General features: G+C 54.2%; 1 protein-coding gene across 10 annotated transcripts in view; it reads left to right on the top strand.

Annotated features, from left to right (window-relative positions):
* The window catches only part of SAXO5 (stabilizer of axonemal microtubules 5), a 37,966-nt gene extending 25,438 nt beyond the window's left edge, over nt 1-12,528 (top strand). For 7 of the 10 annotated variants that reach the window (XM_075902949.1, XM_075902948.1, XM_075902946.1 and 4 more), the window contains 6 exons: nt 470-564; nt 671-786; nt 2,655-2,773; nt 3,617-3,818; nt 9,085-9,173; nt 10,363-10,625. In XM_075902949.1, the coding sequence (XP_075759064.1) occupies nt 470-564; nt 671-786; nt 2,655-2,773; nt 3,617-3,818; nt 9,085-9,173; nt 10,363-10,551 (810 nt within the window). In that variant the 3' untranslated portion in view covers nt 10,552-10,625. Of the gene's footprint in view, nt 1-469; nt 565-670; nt 787-2,654; nt 2,774-3,616; nt 3,819-9,084; nt 9,174-10,362; nt 10,626-11,913 lie in introns of those variants that run through there. The other 3 variants (XM_075902952.1, XM_075902951.1, XM_075902950.1) reach the window with 3 other exon arrangements.
* Nucleotides 12,529-14,942: the final 2,414 nt, after the last annotated feature.

The following is a 14,942-nucleotide window of genomic DNA, read 5'->3' as shown; positions in this document are numbered from 1 at the left end:
GAGCCTGTGCTGTGCTCCAGCACTGCTGCAGAACTGGTGCGCCAATGCCGGCTCCCCGCTGTGGGGGAAGGGCCTGGAGGGCTGGAGTCAGGCAAGCTAGGGTGAAATCTGACCCATGGGCTCTGCCTGGTGGGGAGAGGAAGTAGCTCTGGGGACTCCCACTTCTGCTCCCACTCCCCCCAGCTAGGCAAACGGCAGCAGGAAAGGTGCTGCCTGGACGCTTTTCTCCTGCCGCTCTGATTGGCTGTAATCACAGCCAATAGGAGCAGCAGGGGGGCAGTGCCTGGGAGTGGCAGGGGACAGAGAGCCATGTGCATCCCTGGGGAGCTGCTCCAGGTAAGCACTGCCCCCCATTGCTTGGTGGGCAAGCCTGGGGAGACAGTCAGCAAAGTCCCCGTTTCCCCCTGTAATTAACTGGTGAGGTCTGCTCCATAGCAGGCAGCGTCACTCAGAGGAAGTTTCTCCATAGAACAAGTCTTCCATTGTGTTTGGAGACCCCAGGAGCAGCGTCAGCACCAGCGAGGGGAAACGTGCCTACACCGTGCCCGACACAAGGAACCGCAGGTAGCCAGCAAGTCCAGCGGATGGGCTGTCCCTGGGAAGTTCTTGTTGAGTCCTCTACCTGCAGCTCACTGCCTTCTCTCAGCAACTCGTATCTGGTGCCTTGCAGAGTTTATGACAAGGAACGTGCTGCCTCCCAAGTATACAAGACGAACGTCAAACCAGGGGATGGTCACACCAGATTCGGTACTGTGACCCTGGAGTCGTTCCCACTGCGGGAGCCAGGTATGGACGCAGCGAGAGATCACAGACGTTGTACAGCTGTGCTTTCCTATTAGCTGGGGAGTAGCATTTACCACTGACCTTTCCGGTGCCGTGCACCCCGCTCCCGCTGTTTTCTACTTTCTGAAGCTATTCCCATTTCAAGGGGCTGACCGATACGTGTTTTGAGCAACACGCTGGTTAATTTCTTTGGCCTGACTTCCTCTGGTGCGTGCGCCAGGGGGAGTTTGGTTTCCAGTTACTCGCACGCTGTGAGATCTTGCTGTTCTTGCCTCCAGCGGGCTAGTGAGTGGGTTTCAAACTATGGGTGGTGACCCAGGACTGGGTCGTAGAATATTGGGCTCTGGGTCTCATTGCCGCAGGGAGCTCAGGTGAGCAACGGAGGTGCTGCCTGTCCTGACACCGCAGGTGGTGCTGTGTCCTAGAAGCAGCCAGCACCAGGCCTGGCTCCTAGGTATGTGGCGGGGGGGGAGTGCACAGGGCTCCGTGCACTGCCCCTGCCCTGAGCACTAGCCCCACACTCCCATTGGCCGGGAACGCACAGGGGGGTCTGCGGTGCCAGGAGAGGCAGGAAGCTGCCTTAGCCCCCCTCCCCCCTCCCGCTGCACCACCGACCGGGAGCTGCTCCAGGTCAGCCCCTCCCACCCCAGCCCTGCCCTCCAAAGCGATAGCTTCCTCCTACACCCCAAAGCCCATCCTCCCCACCCCGGCACCCACACTCTAGTCACTTTCCGTTGGGTCACAGCATCATCCATTTTCTTCAACTGAGTCATGGGGAAAAAAGTTTGAAAACTGCTGGGCTCATGCAAAACTTGGGTGATTGGTTTTACAAACCGAAGCCAGTGCTTGCGGGATCAAATCTGAGTCCAGTTTTACCCAAACTTACACCCTCGCCAAGCCTCAAGACCATGTGGGGCCAGATAAATGTTTGATGGAAGTAGGTGCACATCAGTTGACTTCGGGGAGTGGGTCGGGGGGTGACACTTGCTTCCACCAGTCCCGCATTTGACCCAGGGTGAATGAAAATATGGCCTCCACGTGGTTATCCCTCCTGTCCCGGCCCTTTGTTATTCCCACCCTTGCTTTGTCCCAGTGTAGAGTTGCCAAATGGTTTTAACAAAAATACTGGACACGCCTGACATTACATCACAATCTACATGACATCTGATTTAGAAAAAACTGGACATTTCTATTTTCTCATTTCTATTTTCTCAATTTGTTTCCCGAACAGAAAGCCCAAATACTGGACTGTCCAGTTCAAAACGGGACACATGGCAACCCTATCCCAGAGGCAGCAGAACCCATGTGCAGAAAGCGCAGCTGCCAGCATTCTGCTCAGCTCAGGCATAACTGGGAGCGGCCGCTGCTCTGCCCGTGTCCTCCCCCTTAGAGTTTGTATTACAGTAGCAACAAGAGGCCCTGCCCATGGCCATGTGTGATGGGAGACAGTCTCTGCCCTGAAGTGCTCGGAGAGGTGGGGGAAGGGAAGGAGATTGTTCCCATTTTACCGACAGGGGACTGAGACTCAAAGATGCGATGGTGTCAATTGCCAGGCGTGCAGCTCCTCTCTAGGCTTCCAAATAAGCAGCCAGGTCCTCAAAAGCGCTCAACACCCAGCAGCTCTGACTGGGAACCGTGAAGAGCCTCTAAGCCCGGGGCCGAGTGCACTTGAAAACCTGAACCAGGAAATGAACCCAGATCTCCTGCCCCCGCTCAGCCCCTCACCCCCAAAACAGCCTTTCTCCATGTGCCGTAGACACAGCTGGATGGGCCTTTCCTTCTGGCCACGCATCCCGTCCGGGAATGCTGCTGCCGCTCCAGCCTGTCCAGAACTGGGAACCCTGACAGGACGTGCTTCTTGCCTTTCCCAGCCCCTGTGAAAATCTTGGGCGCAAGCAAAAAGGCTTCATCGGTCCTCAGAGGCGACGAAGACCCTGGGAGGAATCGGGAGCGTGCGAATGCCACCACCAACCGCTTCTTCCACACCCCGGTCTGTGCCAGCTGCTGTCGCAGAGTTGCTCCGTGTTCTAAAGTTCACTGAATGCACCAGAAGGGCCGAGCGGCTGCAGGCTGGGTCTCGAAAGGACACTGGCCACACATTCGTGTTATGAGTGAGCAAGGACCGTGTCCTGTCCCAGTCTTTGGGCACATTCCCTGGGAGGCCTGGCTTCTGTTCCGGCTGCCACAGAGCCACCCTTCCCCAGGGCTTGCAGAGAGCCTCCAGTCACAGGCTTACAGCCTCAGAGAGCACAGTGAGGTCACAGAGCTCACTCTCAAAAGGTCAGCTTGGGGGGATCATGGTGGGGTCACCATCCCAGGCAGAAGCAGTGCAGCCTGCCAGAGAAATACCCAGCATCCTGCAGCTAACAGCGACCTGGCTATATCTACACTGCCGGGTTCTTGCACAAGAACCTACAGAGCATCCACACTGCCCGCCTGCTCTTCCACAAGAAGATTTACAATATGGCGTCGGAAGACAGGGCTTCTTGTGCAAGAGCTACGCTCTTTTCTAACAAGTGTAAGCCCTCTTGCACAAGAGCTCTTGTGCCAGAAAGCCCTATGGCTAAAATGGCCATCAGAGCTTTCTTGCACAAGAGAGCGTCCACACTGCCCTGGATGCTCTTGTGCAAAAGCACATGGCAATGTGGACGTGTTCTTGTGCAAGAGTTCTTACACAAGAACCCTTGTGCAAGACAGTCTTGCGCAAGAACCAGCCAGTGGAGACATAGCCGAAGTGTCCTCTGAGCGGGCAGCTCATCCTTGTGGCTGGGAAGCCGAGAGGAGCACTTTGCTCCGGCACTGGCTTGTTCACTTCTGTTCTCGTTTACACCAGATGGACGTGGGGGCCGGTCCACCTCAGCCAGAGGTGCCACCCTGGAGACTCCGAAACAACGTGTCTCTGGGTGACAAGCATTTAAACGCCTGTTTCTTCAGCACCACGCAGCACTCGGATTATCAGCCACCGCCTGAGAGCCGGAGCCAGACCTCCAGCAGCAAGAGCCACTTCCAGAGCCACCTACCCTTTAATTATCCCAGTAAGGCACAGTCCCTTGCACCCGAGCACAGCTCCACGGCCCAGGCTCTCCCCAACCTTGGGACTTGTCCCAGGGCTGGGTGCTCCCAGGTGCCCTCTGCATGGGGTCCTGGTGGTCTGCCCCTGCCAGGCGCTCTGCCTGCAGTGGGGTGAACTGGGGACTGAAGTGACGGGTGTGTTTAGGTCGGAGGCTGCAGCATGTGCTGCCTGGAATGGAGTCATCTTTGTAGAATCACAGGGTTGGAAAAGACCTCAGGAGGTCATCGAGTCCAGCCCCCTGCCCAAAGCAGGATCAACCCCAACTAAATCATCCCAGCCAGGGCTTTCTCAAGCCTGGACTTCAAAACCTGTAGCGATGGAGCTTCCACCACCTCCCTAGGGAACCAATCACAGTGCTACACTGCCCTCCTAGTAAAAGTTTTTTCTAATATCCAACCTAGACCTCCCCCACTATAACATGAAACCATTGCTCCTCATTCTGCCATCTGTCCCCATCAAGAACAGCCTCTCTCCATTCTCTTTGGAAGCCCCCTTCAAGCAGATAAAGGCTGCTGTCAAATCCCCCCTCACTCTTCCCTTCTGCAGACTAAACAAGCCCAAATCCCTCAGCCTCTCCTCGTAAGTCATGTGCTCCAGCCCCCTCATCATTTTTGTTGCCCTCTGCTGGACCCTCTCCAATGTATCCACTTCCTTTCTGTAATGGGGGGTCCCAGAACTGGACACAGTACTCCAGGGCTGTGTCTAGACTACATGCCTCTGTCGTCAGAGGCATGTAGATTAGACACATAGGCAAAGGCAAATGAAGCCGCAATTTAAATGATCGCGGCTTCATTTAAATTTACATGGCTGCCGTGCTGAGCCGACAAACAGCTGATCAGCTGTTTGTCCGCTCAGCGCGCTAGTCTGGACGCTTCCCTGCCGACATCAAAGCCCTTTGTCGGCAGCCCCGTTATTCCTCGTGGGATGAGGTTTACCGGGGCTGCCGACAAAGGGCTTTGATGTCGGCAGGGGAGCGTCCAGACTAGCGCGCTGAGCGGACAAACAGCTGATTAGCTGTTTGTTGGCTCAGCGCGGCAGCCATGTAAATTTAAATGAAGCCGCGATCATTTAAAGCGCGGCTTCATTTGCCTTTGCCAAAACAACAAATCTACATGGCTCCGGCGACGGAGCCATGTAGTTTAGACATACCCCAGATGTGGCCTCACCAGTGCAAATAAAGGGGTATAATCTCTGCTCTGGATCTGCTGGCAATGCTCCTCCTAATGCACCCTAATTTGTCTACAAGAGTGGGGCAGTGACCCCAAAAGCCAGGCACAGAACTTGCTGCTCAGCGCTCCTATGGCCTGCCTCGAGGATGTTCCATATCCCCAATGCTGCAGCGCCAAAGTGTGAGAAAGTGTGAGAAAGATGCCACCTGTGTGAGTCTTACCACTCACTGCCATCTTGTGGTGGCTTGTGCCATGAGCCGTTGGACTCTGGAGCCAGATGCGCTTCCCTTCCTCTTGCTGGAGTTTCCTCTGCTGGTTTCCAGGAACCAAGCACTTCTCTCACTGCCTTAGGGAACGGGGGTGGAGTGTCTGAATTATAAGGTCTGTTGGTGCAGCCCAAGGCAGGGATTCATATGGGGTCTCGTGTGGAATAGGCTAAAATATCCCCTCTCACCTCTTGGTTCTTTGCTCTGGCATCCACTAACTCAGGGCTACTCAACATGCGGCCCATGAGTCGCACGCGGCCCGTGGCCTGTTTGTTTGTGGCCCGCGGGTGGGAGCCAAAACAAAAAAGGAGTCAATAGAATGGTCTTCTGCTGAGATGCGTTTTAGAAATTAAATTCTTGGACTGTCATTGCTCATTCAAAGTGCTGACCTACGGGTGGAAATCAGGTAGATATTGCATTTTATTCATATCTGAAGAACCGACTTAAATGGGGCCTGTGTGTTGTGTCGTCTTGCCTTAATCTTTGTATTCATGCCCGTCAGTGTGAAAGAAGCTAATTGCATATATTTGCACGGATATGCAACCACACTTAAGTTGCTGCCCTCGGCATGTGCTGTAAGTATCATTGTGGCCCCCGGAGCTTCTAAAAGTGAGTAGGCCTGCGCTAACTCCTCAGGGAGGTCTATGGGGGGTAGCAGATGGGGACGGGGATGTCTCTCCCGTCCTTGTTGTTTGCATGAGAATGGACTGAATGGATCCTGGTCGCTGTAGCAGTGGGACCATCACCCCCGAATGCCCCCTCGTGGTACCTCTGCCCGTGCCCTGCCTTTGTTTCCCTCTTCAGCTCGCCTTCCGTGGCAGCCGGCTGTCCTGCTCAATCAGAGCTGTGCTCGGGGGTCGGGGAGGGGCTACGCTTTAGGAACAAAGCTGCTAAAAGCGCAAACCCGAAGACTTGCCCATCCAGACTGGTACTGGGCACAGCCCCTCCCCTGAGAGGCACCCTCCCTTGCTAGGGGCCTGCTGCAGGGTACTGTACCTTCTTTCTCGGCTGTTTCTGTGCTGCAGGAGACCTGCTGCCTTTTCTGTTTGAATCCCCTGGTTTCTCTCTGGTGGGTCACATCATCCAGGCTGGCTTCAGGCAGGGCATTCAGCCGGTTTTACAGTGCACCGGCCGGCACTTCCAATGTGAACCCCCAGCTGCTGCCGAGACAGACATGGGTCTCGTTTTGCCCAGCTGCAGACAGACGACGCCTTAGAGACGCACAGGCTACTCCGCCACCGTCTCCTCACACTCATTGCGCATGCAAAGTCATGCCAGCAACAGGGCAGCATTGCAAGCCACGCTGAGGGGGAGGGTCACACAAGTGGGGGGTAGGCCCACTCTGTTCTCCAGAGTACCCAGAATGGCAGGGCTGTGCAAGTGGCCGCCCTATCTGGGTCTCCGGCCTATACGCCTGTCACCACCAGACAGCGCTCTTGTCTCAGCTCAGAGCTCTGAGGTCCTGCTCCCCCTGCATGAGCAGTCTCCCATGCACAGCCATGCTCCCAGGCTCGGAGACCTGCAGTAGGGTGCTAGGAGGGCAAGCATGGTATTGTGCAGGCTGCACAGAACTGTCCCCATCTGGCCTCTCTCAAACTGCCTCCCTAAAGCACCAGGAGCAGGAATCTCGGTAGACCCAGTTGTGCTAACTTGAGAATTTCTATAGTGACTCAGAGTAAAGATCCAAGTAATCCACTCCTCTGCACAGCACCCGATGCCTCAGGGAGAGTGTTAAAGCCCCATATGGGACAGTTCTGCAATAGCCTGGCTGAAAGGGCCCCACATTTCAAGAAAGAGTTGGAGAGGAACCAGAGAAGAGCAACAAAAATGATGAAAGGTCTAGAAGACATGAGCGATGAGGGAAGGCTGAAGAAATTGGGCTAGTTCAGTTTGGAAAAGAGAAGACTGAGGCTATGTCTACACTGCAGGCGTCTTGCGCAAGAAACTTTTTGCAGAAGAGATCTTCCGCAAAAACTTATTGCGCAAAGGCAATAACTACAAAAGGTACCAACTAAAGCGTCCCTGATAGATGCCTATCTAAATTGCCTATCTAAACTTATTGCACAAAGGCAATAACCACACTACAAAAGCGCATTGCAGAAGTGATGCGCTTTTGTGCAAGAGAGCATCCAGACCGCATGGAGGCTCTCTCGAAAGAAAGCTCTGATTGCTAGTCACAGAATAGCCACCAGAGCATCTGTGCTTTTTTCGATTGGCTCTTTTTGCGCAAAACCTCCCTGTTGCCTGTCCATACATACCGTTTTTTGCAAGAACTCTTGCACAAAAAGGAGTCATTCCTCGTAAAAAGAGGAATACCTAGACCGCAAAAACCTCCTCTGTTCTTTTGATTTACTGTAAATGTACTTGTGCAAAAAATGTCCTGTAAATGAGTGTGGACGCTCTGCGGGTTTTTGCACAAAAACAGCTGTTCTTGCACAAAAACCCTGTAGGGTAGATGTAGCCTGAGAGAGGACATGAGAGCAGCTTTTAAGTACCTAAAAGGGTGTTACAAGGAGGAGGGGAAAAAATTGTTCTCCTTGACCTCTGAGGATAGGATAAGAAGCCATGGGCTTAAATTGCAGCAAGGGAGGTTTAGGATGGACATTAGGAAAAACTGCCTACCTGTCAGGGTGGCTAAACATGAATAAATTGCTTAGGGAGGTCGAGGAATCTCCATCACCGGAGTCATTTAGATAGGCATCTATCAGGGATGCTTTAGTTGGTGCTTGGTCCTGCCATGGGGGTAGGGGGCTGGACTTGATGACTTCTCAAGGTCTCTTTCAGTTCTAGTGTTTTTTGATTCTGTGAGTCTGTCTAACCCGAGGTACAGAGAGGTTGGCTGAAGAGGGTGGGAGTAACAATGGATGTTCATACTCTCTATGGCTGCGTCTAGATTGGCATGATTTTCCGGAAATGCTTTTAACGGAAATGTTTTCCGTTAAAAGCATTTTTGGAACAGAGTGTCTAGATTGGCACGGACGCTTTTCCAGAAAAGCACTTTTTGCGGAAAAGCGTCCGTGACAATCTAGACGCACTTTTACGCAAAAAAAGCCCCAATCGCCATTTTCGCAATCGGGGCTTTTTTGCGGAAAACAAATCTGAGCTGTCTACGCTGGCCCTTTTGCGCAAAAGCTTTGCGCAAAAGGAACTTTTGCCTGAACGGGAGCAGCATAGTATTTCCACAAGAAGCCCTGATTTCTTACAGTAGGAAGTCAGTGCTTTTGCGGAAATTCAAGCAGCCAGTGTAGACAGCTGGCAAGTTTTTCCGGAAAAGCAGCTGATTTTCCAGAAAAACTGGCCAGTCTAGACACAGCCTATGGGTGAGGAAAAATCCTCCTTGATCCTTCTTAAATGTGTTGCCTTTGTGTCCATCTGTGTGTGACAGGGTGACCAGTGACCTATCTGCCTTCTCTGTGCTAGTTGAGTCTGTATACGGCTGTCACATCCTCTCATTCGCCTCCTCTAAAGTAAACAGTCTTCAACATTGGCCTTTCTAGGGCAGTTTTTCCAGAGCTCTAGTCAATCTCCGCCATGTCTCTGAACTCCCTCTAGCCTGCTTGTGGCCTTTGAGATGGGGGGACCAGTCTAGCCCGGTGGCATTAATGTTTTCTGTCTCGTTCTCCCTTCTGCACCGTGGCAGGTGTCCTGCCTGCAGTTGTGCCCGGGGTAAGACCGTGTGTCTCTCCTCAGGCAGGGCAGACCCCAGAGGGGTGCATGATTGAGTCACACAATAACGCTCGGGGCTTGCCTGCACCTTTCATGCCTTGACTTGGCTCTTTTCCCCACTCGTGAGCAGGCGAAGGAGCAGTCACGACCACGCAGGCGATGCTGGTCCCGCACAGACAGCGGACGCTCCGGCCCTCTGAAGAGTCACTGCAGCAGGTAAGGCAAAAATGGGTGTGTGGGGCCTGGCTTCCTCCTGGGGAGGAGAGCTGAGCAAGTCTCCCTGCCCCCCAGCAGCTCGGAGGAAAAGGGACACTCCCAGGGGACCCCACAAGTAGGCTTCTCTGGAGGGAGCAGGGAGGGTCGGGGGCTGCCCGCTGCTGAACTTGGCCCAGTCATAGGCGGCGAATTATATGGTCCCATGGGGCTGGACACCAGGAATATTCCTGGCCTGGGCCTGCCAGGATTTTTCCCCTGGCCCTGCCTGTCAATTCCAGGCATTTTAAATTGCCTGGAGGTGGCAGGCAGGGCCAGGAGAAGTGCTTGGGGGGAAGCACATGGAGACTCCTGCCCCCCCAGAGTAACTGCCAAAGGTGGGTGCCCTAAGCAAGCGCATCACTCACACACCCCAGCGCCTACAACCTCTCCCCCGCCTTCCTTCTGTCCCAAACTCCCACACCCCCGCCAGCCCCCAAGCTCTCTCCCAGAGCCTGCACCCTGCATCCCTACCCCCCACCCCAGAGCCTGTACCCCAGACTCCCTCCTGCACCCAAACTCCCTCCCTCCCTCCCTCCCAAACCCCTCAGCCTGCCTGCACCCCAGTCCTCTGCCGCAGCCCAGAGCCTGTACTGCTCTCCCCCTTGAACTTCCCCCCAGAGCCTTACGCTTGGGAGACCCGCGTTCACCTCCCTTAGGCAGGTGGGGGAAAGGATTTTGGGGGGGGACTCTGCACATTATGGGCACCACCAAAATGTCTGCAAACCTGCCATTGCTAGGCCCAGTTAATAGCCCAGTACACAGTGTGTTCTCCTCGTGGGCCCCGTTACATACAGAAGGCTCTCTAGTGGCCAGATGGGCAGTGGGAGGGTGTGGGCGCTACTAGGTGAGACCAGAGCCCCTTCCATGCTTAGCAGGGACGCCTCCACTCTTCTCCCAGACGTGGCCCTCGGGGTGAGAGCGGGGCAGGTGACTCACACGTGGGCAAGACACTGGGAGATTCTGAGGCTGCCCAGTTCCCATGGCCAGCTACCGACCCCTTGGAAAGCTCCGGTTTCATGCTGGCATCGACCTGAACACTGAGCTAGTGTTCTGCAGCCCAGAGAGCTGAGCGGCAGGGCAGCTTCCGGGGGCGGGGTGGTTAAAGGCTGAATCCCCCCCCCCCCCGCCAATGGCCTCCCCTGTCTCCCAGGTAAAACACTCTCACCTGATCCTGCCGTGGAAGGGGCAGCGCTTCTTTGGGACGGAGCAGCAAGAGCAGTTCACCCCCAAGTACAGCGGCCCCGTGACTATCTGCGGGGGGAGCTTCCAAGTGAGCAGCGTCCCCCTGGGCACCCTGAAGAAGTACAGCGCCCAGAGGCGTGTGGTCTTTGCAACATAACGTGCCCCCTTCCAGGGGTGGCTTTGAAAGCCCCCTCGCTCCCTGCCTGCAAATAAACACAGGGGCGAACGGTGTGTGGCATTTTTCCCTCTGCTCTGCCCCCTCTCAGGGTAGGATAGCCCCTGGCTGAGGTCTGTGCCAAACTCAGCTCAGGTATGGAGCAGAGCCGTCGCCGGGACGAACTGGGTCAGCTGCCGACAAACCTGCCTCCGGGTCTGTGTCCAGCCGCCTGCTGAACTCCCCTTTGCATTGGGAAGGGGGTGATCACGGAGATCCATTGCCCCTTTAACAAATCCCGCTGGGATCAGAGCCCCCTTGCTCACTCAGTCGGCAGGAGAGCAGCCCTACCCTGTCTGAACTGAAAAGACTGAGTGACAAAGGAGACAGGCACAGAGGTGTAGGGGCTTGCCAAGGGCATGCAGCACGTCAGTGGCGGAGCTGGGGACTGGCTAGGGTCAGTCTCAAATTCCCACCCGTGGGCCAGTCCTAGCTGGAGCATGTGCATCCGCCCAGTGCGTGCCCCTTCCTCCACGGCTCCTGCTGCCACAGGGAACTTATGGGGGCGTGACCCTGCCACCGTATAGCACCATCCCCTCCAAAGACCCCCAAAGCTGCATGCTTGGGGGACAGGTTAGAGCAGGGGGAGAGAGGCGGGGTGATGGCAGGAAGAGGCTGGGTAACAGACAGCCTGCCAGGAGTCCCAGTCCCGATTGCATAATCACTCCGGCTGAGACTGGCCCGTAGGCTGGGAATGTGAGACCCGTGGGCTAGCGAAAAAGGACGGTCGTGTGAGTAGGGGCTTGGGACACCCGCGTTCACCTCCCAGCTCTGCTGCAGCCTCCTTGCGTCACGGGGGTAAGTCACTGAATCTGCCCTGTGAGAAGGGGATGATGCTTCCTGCCCCTCCATGGCTAAAATCCATTGGTTGTGAGTTGCCCGGGCACGACCATAAGGAGGCCAGACAAGTAGCTCGCTGGAAAACAGGGCCCTGGCCACCAGCCCACAGCCGGGTCTAGCCCCTGTCTACTGCGGATTCTTCTTCCTTCTCTGTGTCTTATGGAAGCAGCGTTTTTTGGTGGCACTCTACCCACACCGATTTTTCTGGGCAGAAGCAGTGTCACGTTGGCAGCTTGGGCCCCCTCACACTGTTATGGTTGGGGGAGCCTCCCTGCTGAGCAGTTACAAACCCAAGCAGTGCTGGTGCCTTCCATGCACCTGCCTGAGTGACCGCTCACCGGCATGCGCACAGGGGTGCGGTCTGGCCTGCGGTATTCATGCCAATAACCCATCCTTCTGCACTGGGTCGTGCAAAGCTGTTGCGCAGGACCCAGGCCTGTGTTCTTTGCTCCCTTTGCTGCGCAGAAACAGGCAATCGGGGGAGCCCATGTGACCGAGAACAAACACTGGGAAACCAGCCCGAAGCTGCAGGGTGATTTCCTTCTCCAGAATCACAGAAACTACGGGAGAGCCTGCGCCTCCAAGTCCCACACGCTGCCTCTCCCCCAGGCTGTGAGCTGACCGGGACATGGGGATGTGTCATCTCTCCGCTGGGTTCAGACAGAGAGATCAAAGGCAGCGGGAGAGATACTGTAAGCGCCAAGTGCGGCCTGGTGTCTCCCCAGCATGATCCCTGGCTGCATTTCAGCATAAGGACTTCCTACATGGTCAGTGAACACTAGTGCAGAGAGGAAGCCAAGGCTGGGGAACGGGGTGGCAGAGCTGTTCTCTAAGGCAGTGCTTCCCAATTTTATTTGGCCATGGAACCTTTTAAACTCGAAAATTTTTTTGCGGAATCCTTCATAACAGTCTTATATATGGAGCTGAAAAAAGTAGACCACAAATAATTAAGGATAAGAATAAACAAACGCTAAACAGGGTCATGAGCTCAACACTAGTTTAACTGCACATATATAAAAACAAAAATCACATTTAACGTGTACAAAAAAATGTAAATAATAAAATGTTATTGTAGTGGAATTTTCTCGCAGAACCCTTATTTTCACTTCGCGGAACCCCAGGGTTCCACGGAACACCATTTGGGAAACACTGCTCTAAGGGGACGGGCAGCCTCTCTTCTACTGGGTTGGTAGCTTGCACCGTTTTTGCACTAAAATGGCTCCGCATGAAGATTTTAATGCTGATTCGGTGCTGCACTCTAGGGCTACGTCTAGACTACAGGCTTCTTTCAGAAGAAGCTTTTTTTTTAGAAGAGATCTTCCGAAAAAGAGCATCCGTGCTGCAAAAGTGCATCGAAAAAGCGATCTGCTTTTTTGAATGGACACTCTGTCGCATGTAAGCTGTGATTGCTATGGACAGAATGGCCACCGGGCACGTGTGGTTTTTCCTCTTTCCTCTTCTTCAGAAAGAACTCCCTCTTCCCCATCCACACCCAAAAGAGCTCTTTCGGAAAAAGGCTTCTTCCTCATAGAATGAGGATTACCAATGCTGGGAAAACCCCTCTGTTCTTTCGATTTTCTTGCGGAAAACGCAATTGCAGTGTGGACGTTCAAGTTTTGTTAGAAAAACGGCCGTTTTTCCAACAAAACTCTGTAGTGTAGACATACCCTAGGTCTCCTCTCTGGTGTGCGACTGCAGAGTGAGGGGGCTCAGATACTGCCGTACCAACTCCGGCTCAGGGGCTTTCCATGCAGCAGCAAGGAGAAAACAGATGAAAGCATTTCAACCTATTGTAACTCACATGTAGGCAGGACTCGCCACATTACACCTGTTAAAGCCCTGGAGAATCTGGAAGCTGCCCTGTTCCCATTGTCAGCCACAAAGCAAAGCTCTGGTTTTATGCCTGAAGATGTGAATTCCTTAGGAACCCTGCTTCTTATAGGACAGACCAGGGCTGCTGGTCCGAAACAACCTGAACCTAGATCTGTGATGAAAACCTAAGACCAGCTGCCCTGGATTGATGGAAGCTGTGGACGATGTATGGATATTTCCTGCTTACACCGAAGAAGAGACAGTGCCAAGTGTTGCTGTTTCCTGGTATCTCATGTTCAAATGAGGCTAATACTCCGTGGGCTATGTCTAGACTGGCATGATTTTCTGCAAATGCTTTTAACGGAAAAGTTTTTCCGTTAAACGCATTTACGGAAAAGAGCATCTAGATTGGCACGGACGCTTTTCCACAAAAGCACTTTCTGCAGAAAAGCATCTGTGCTAATCTAGACGCAGCTTTGCACAAGAAAGCCCCGATCGCCATTTTCGCCATCGGGGCTTTTTTGCGCAAAACAGTTTTTAGCTGTCTACACTGGCCCTCTTGCACAAAAACATTTCCAGAAAAGGGCTTTTGCCCGAACAGGAACGTAAAGCATTTGCGCAAGAAGCACTGATTAGGGACAGTAGAACGTCAGTGCTTTTGCGCAAAATCAAGTGCCAGTCTAGATGCAGCCCAGGCTGTCTGGGTTATATGGCTCCTAAAAGAGGGCATATAGGCCAAATCCCCAGCTGGTATAAATCATTTACACTGGACTGAAGCGGCATCACTTCTGGGCTGCTTTTACTCCCTCCAAAGTGATCACCTCCCTTGTGATCTGGCCCAGCTGGGCTGGAGACAGTGCAGGGCTTATTGTGGTGGAGGGGTTGAGCTAAATAAACTCTTGCCAAGCTGGAGAGATTTTCCAGCTCCCAGAACGTGTCTCCAAGGAGCTGGGTGAGGCCTGTAGGCAGCAGAGTGCCGAAGGGAGCACACCTGGTTGGGGCTTGCTGCTAACCTGCTGGGGTTTCGTACATGCTGCCATCTTTCCCCACTGGATTTGGGCCCAGTTTCAGACAGTGAAACAGCAGTTGGGTCTGGAAGGGAACGGAATCTGCCTGGGAGAAAGAAGGCTTTTTCTCCCCCCCCGCCCCCCCCAAGTTCTTGCTTGTTCTGCTTCCCAGGAATGCTCTGCGCTTGGCTGAGGAAAGGCTGCACAATCTTGTTTTGATTCCAGTGGTGACGTTCAATCTGACCAAGAAAAAAAAAAACTTGTTGTGCAGCCAACGCACCGGCCCCCTCCCCTGTGCCGGAGCAGTCGGCACGTAGCCGTTCCACGTCAGCTGCTTCTGGGGAGCAGAGATAAGGGGAGAGGTGTCCGCCTAAGTTTAGATTAAAAGTCAGTCCAGTGCCTGGGTGTTCCCGCGGTGGCTCGGCTCCGACCTGAGGGAAGTCACGCAGATGCCCAGGCTGGTGCACAGCCTAGACCCAAAGGGCTTCTCCTAAACACCCCCCCCCCCCCCCACACACACACTACCCCCTGCAGGGCTGTAGGTCCAGCTGGCAGGAGCTGGAGGGGCCTAGCCCCATCTTCAGGCTCCTGCCAGTGCCACACAAGCCCCTGTTTACACCCTGGGGCCGGGCCTGGCGCCTGACATCACTGTGCATAGCTCCGGAGCTTGTAAAG

Source organism: Pelodiscus sinensis, chromosome 19 (assembly GCF_049634645.1).
Source record: "Pelodiscus sinensis isolate JC-2024 chromosome 19, ASM4963464v1, whole genome shotgun sequence".
NCBI classification, from domain to species: domain Eukaryota; kingdom Metazoa; phylum Chordata; order Testudines; family Trionychidae; genus Pelodiscus; species Pelodiscus sinensis.
Note: the sequence above shows the minus strand (reverse complement) of the source record. Positions and strands in the feature narration are given on the sequence as shown.